The sequence below is a fragment of the Gekko japonicus genome, unplaced genomic scaffold (assembly GCF_001447785.1).
Source record: "Gekko japonicus isolate JY-2015 unplaced genomic scaffold, Gekko_japonicus_V1.1 scaffold9709, whole genome shotgun sequence".
NCBI classification, from domain to species: Eukaryota; Metazoa; Chordata; class Lepidosauria; order Squamata; family Gekkonidae; genus Gekko; species Gekko japonicus.
The window spans coordinates 2,889-5,827 of record NW_015165541.1 but is presented as its reverse complement, the minus strand read 5'-3'; the positions used below and the strand labels follow the sequence as shown (position 1 = coordinate 5,827).

The following is a 2,939-nucleotide window of genomic DNA, read 5'->3' as shown; positions in this document are numbered from 1 at the left end:
AACGGCCATACCAAGTGATGCATTGCAAGTGGGAATGAACTGTGAGACAGGGAGAACTCCCGTCTCACCTCACCTGGAACACACCAGCTCCGGTCCAAGTGACGTCAGACCCCCTTGAAAGCTCCAGGGCCTCCAGCCATGGTCACTCACTGCACCCAGGAATATCAGCGGGACTTCACTGTAACTCACTTTAACTAGACCAAGTCAGGTTCTCAGAAGGGTAAGCTCACATAGCCAGCTGCATTTTTACTTCCTGCTAAAGCCCCACACGGGAAACTGCCACACAGGTACATCCCAAAACCCAAATTCGAGTGGTGGTTGGATCCCACATCACGTCATCAACGTCTGATCACAGTGCCTGGGCAAATGATGCTGTCATGATCCACAGCCATGTAACTCGTGCCAGGGAACCGGCAGTGCTCCTATCGGAAGGAACCACATCACCTGCAAGTCCCCCTGGCTCCTGCTGACAGAGATCCCAGCACCCCCAACCACGTGGAAGCAGTTTCCACACCATACGGGTAATGAATGGACCAGGCCCAAGACAGAACGACGACGGCCAGTCATGTCCAGAGACCCCCTTTGCCCTTGGCCTGCTGAGCAAGGGGCCAGGTCACACAGCAGAGGGAGGGAGGGAGGAGAGCAGATCTGACATTACGCTGCAGGCCCTCATCCTCCAGCCAGGTCTGTCGCAAAGGCCCCACTTCCTGTGCTGCAGCACCTGTCCCTGCAATGGGCCTGGTTTGCAGCTGAAGGCACCTGGCCGGAAAAACAGTCTGACACCTATGGCTAAACGGTACCACCATTATCTAAATCTTCTATCAGTCCCTCGAGTATCACTCTGGTCAGAAGGACATCCCCTCCCTCAATTTCTGATTATTCAGGTATTCTGGGAGACTCCCTCGCAAGATGGCGTAAGACAGGTTTTGCTGAATCCCACAGCGGTGTCCTTAAGCGTGAACCGAGATCGTCACCCAGAGTCCTTCAGAGGACGCTCTGTCTGTTCACATCCATGTTGTACTCTGATGAACTGGAGCCGCTTTGGCCAAACTCCATGAAAATCCCATCGGAATCCGACTCTATTGACTCCAAAATCTGGTCCACGATATTCTCCGGGCTGGCTGTAGGGGCAATGGCTAGTAAGTCTTGGTCTCTGGAGAGCTCAAATGCCCTGCTTGGGTCACCCCCCGGGTAGGAGAGTCCTTTGGGTGGCTCTGGTGCCTTGAGGTGGCCAGTGCACTGCGCACAGCCAGCAGACAGCCTTTCTGCCTCTCCCGAGTGTGAGTTTTTGGTGGTAGCCATTGAATTCCTGGAGCCGCTGTCCATGATAGTCGTTAGATTGGAGTAGTCCTGTGTCTCCATGCACAGGGTCATCTCGGAGACAGAGTGCCTTCGGATGCCGGAGCTGTTGGGGGCCGCCCCCTCCGTTTCATACTCGGCTACTGGAGTCAGCAGGGGGTTGTTGTAACTTTTGGATCGCACCACAGGGTTCTTGGCGGGGATGTCTCCTGATTTAGAGCGCCGGAAGAATCGCTTTTCTGTCGGGAAACACATGGGACAATTAAAATCTGCACGCTGCATTTCTGTCGCTACAAGTGCTGCTACACTTGGCAGATTCTAATTTATTTGCTTTGTTTTTTTAACAAGACGGGGACTTTGGCCTCTGCCACTTCTCCTGTCTGCCCCCCCCCAAGTTCACCCCGCCCACTCCAGACTTCTTCCACTCACTTGTTGGTCGGCAGCGCCCCCTCTTCTAATCTTCCCTTCTGCCTTCTCAGGTCCTTCATGAGCTTCTTTGCTTTCCACCACCTCTTCATCAAGATAATCAGGTGATTATAAAGCTGAACTCCTTGACTATTTTGAATGGTTTGCTCACCACCCTCGTTCTTGCAGTTTATTCTACTCTGAAGCTGTGTAGCCAGGGATATCATAACCTGGCCTCCCCCCAGAAGACTGCCCTTCTGTTCCACTTGATTAAGGAACTTTATGGTAGGGCAAGGCTGAGTGGATGGTCCAAATGGACACAGGGCAGTTCTCAAAGGGCTCACGGGTTGCTGAAATTCCACTATCCAATGCTGGACTTCCTGATTCTTGGCAAGCAAGAATCAGGTACAACAAATCACTTCTTATGTTCTTACACAAGAGTCTTATGATCACTTAACCCAGACTAGTCGGGACCTAATTTCTTAGGAGACCCCAGGTATGCACTTTGGCCTCACAAGCCCAAGGATTGCACGGATTCCGGTTTAAAAATAAAAAGCAGATCCTGTTAGCCTGAAATCCCCCACCAGTGCGTTAGGAGACTTTCCAACCATGGCTTCATTTGGTTATTTATAGTCTTCTATCACACTATTTTGGGGGAAGCTAAGAGCTGCTTACAAGCTCCGTCTTACTAGTCACCGACATCTCCTTAGCTTAGGAAGAACAGTGTGACGGCCGAAGCTCTCAGATGGCTCACACTGCCCACTAGGTGGCACTAGGCGGCAACAAGCCAGGGATGTTGCTTGCCAGGGAGAGAAGCTGACAGATTTCAGGAGAAGGCCAACAGCAGAGTTGTTTACAACTCCTCTGCCCCTGGTGCCAACCTCTGCCCTGAAGCTGCCCCCACTCTTCGTTCCTTGAACCTTCCTTTTCCTCACAGCTTCTGGACTCCCGTCTCATGCAGCCTAGCCAAGATATTCCACGTCGGCTGCTGACGCGAGTGCTCGGGGGCAGCCATTTTAGACTGTCTGCTCCCAAACACCATTACGCTCCCGTGTCTTCTGTGAAAGCCGTGGCAGGGGTTACTAAGGAAAAAACAGCAGCAGCGTCATTAGCGAGAGTCGCTTTGGCTCACCCATCCATCAACGGAAAACCGGTGTCCAGGGCAAGCCGGCCACTGAACTCGGAGGGGGAGTATCCTGGTGATGAAGCTCCCCCCCCCACAACCCCCCCCCCCA

General features: G+C 52.8%; 1 protein-coding gene across 1 annotated transcript in view; it reads right to left on the bottom strand.

Annotated features, from left to right (window-relative positions):
• Window positions 1–6: 6 nt before the first annotated feature.
• The window catches only part of LOC107110005 (proline-rich protein 5-like), a gene marked incomplete at its 5' end in the record, with an annotated part of 5,442 nt that continues 2,509 nt past the window's right edge, over window positions 7–2,939 (bottom strand). The window contains one exon of the mRNA XM_015410713.1: window positions 7–1,538. Within this exon, the coding sequence (XP_015266199.1) occupies window positions 985–1,538 (554 nt within the window). The remainder of the gene's footprint in view (window positions 1,539–2,939) is intronic.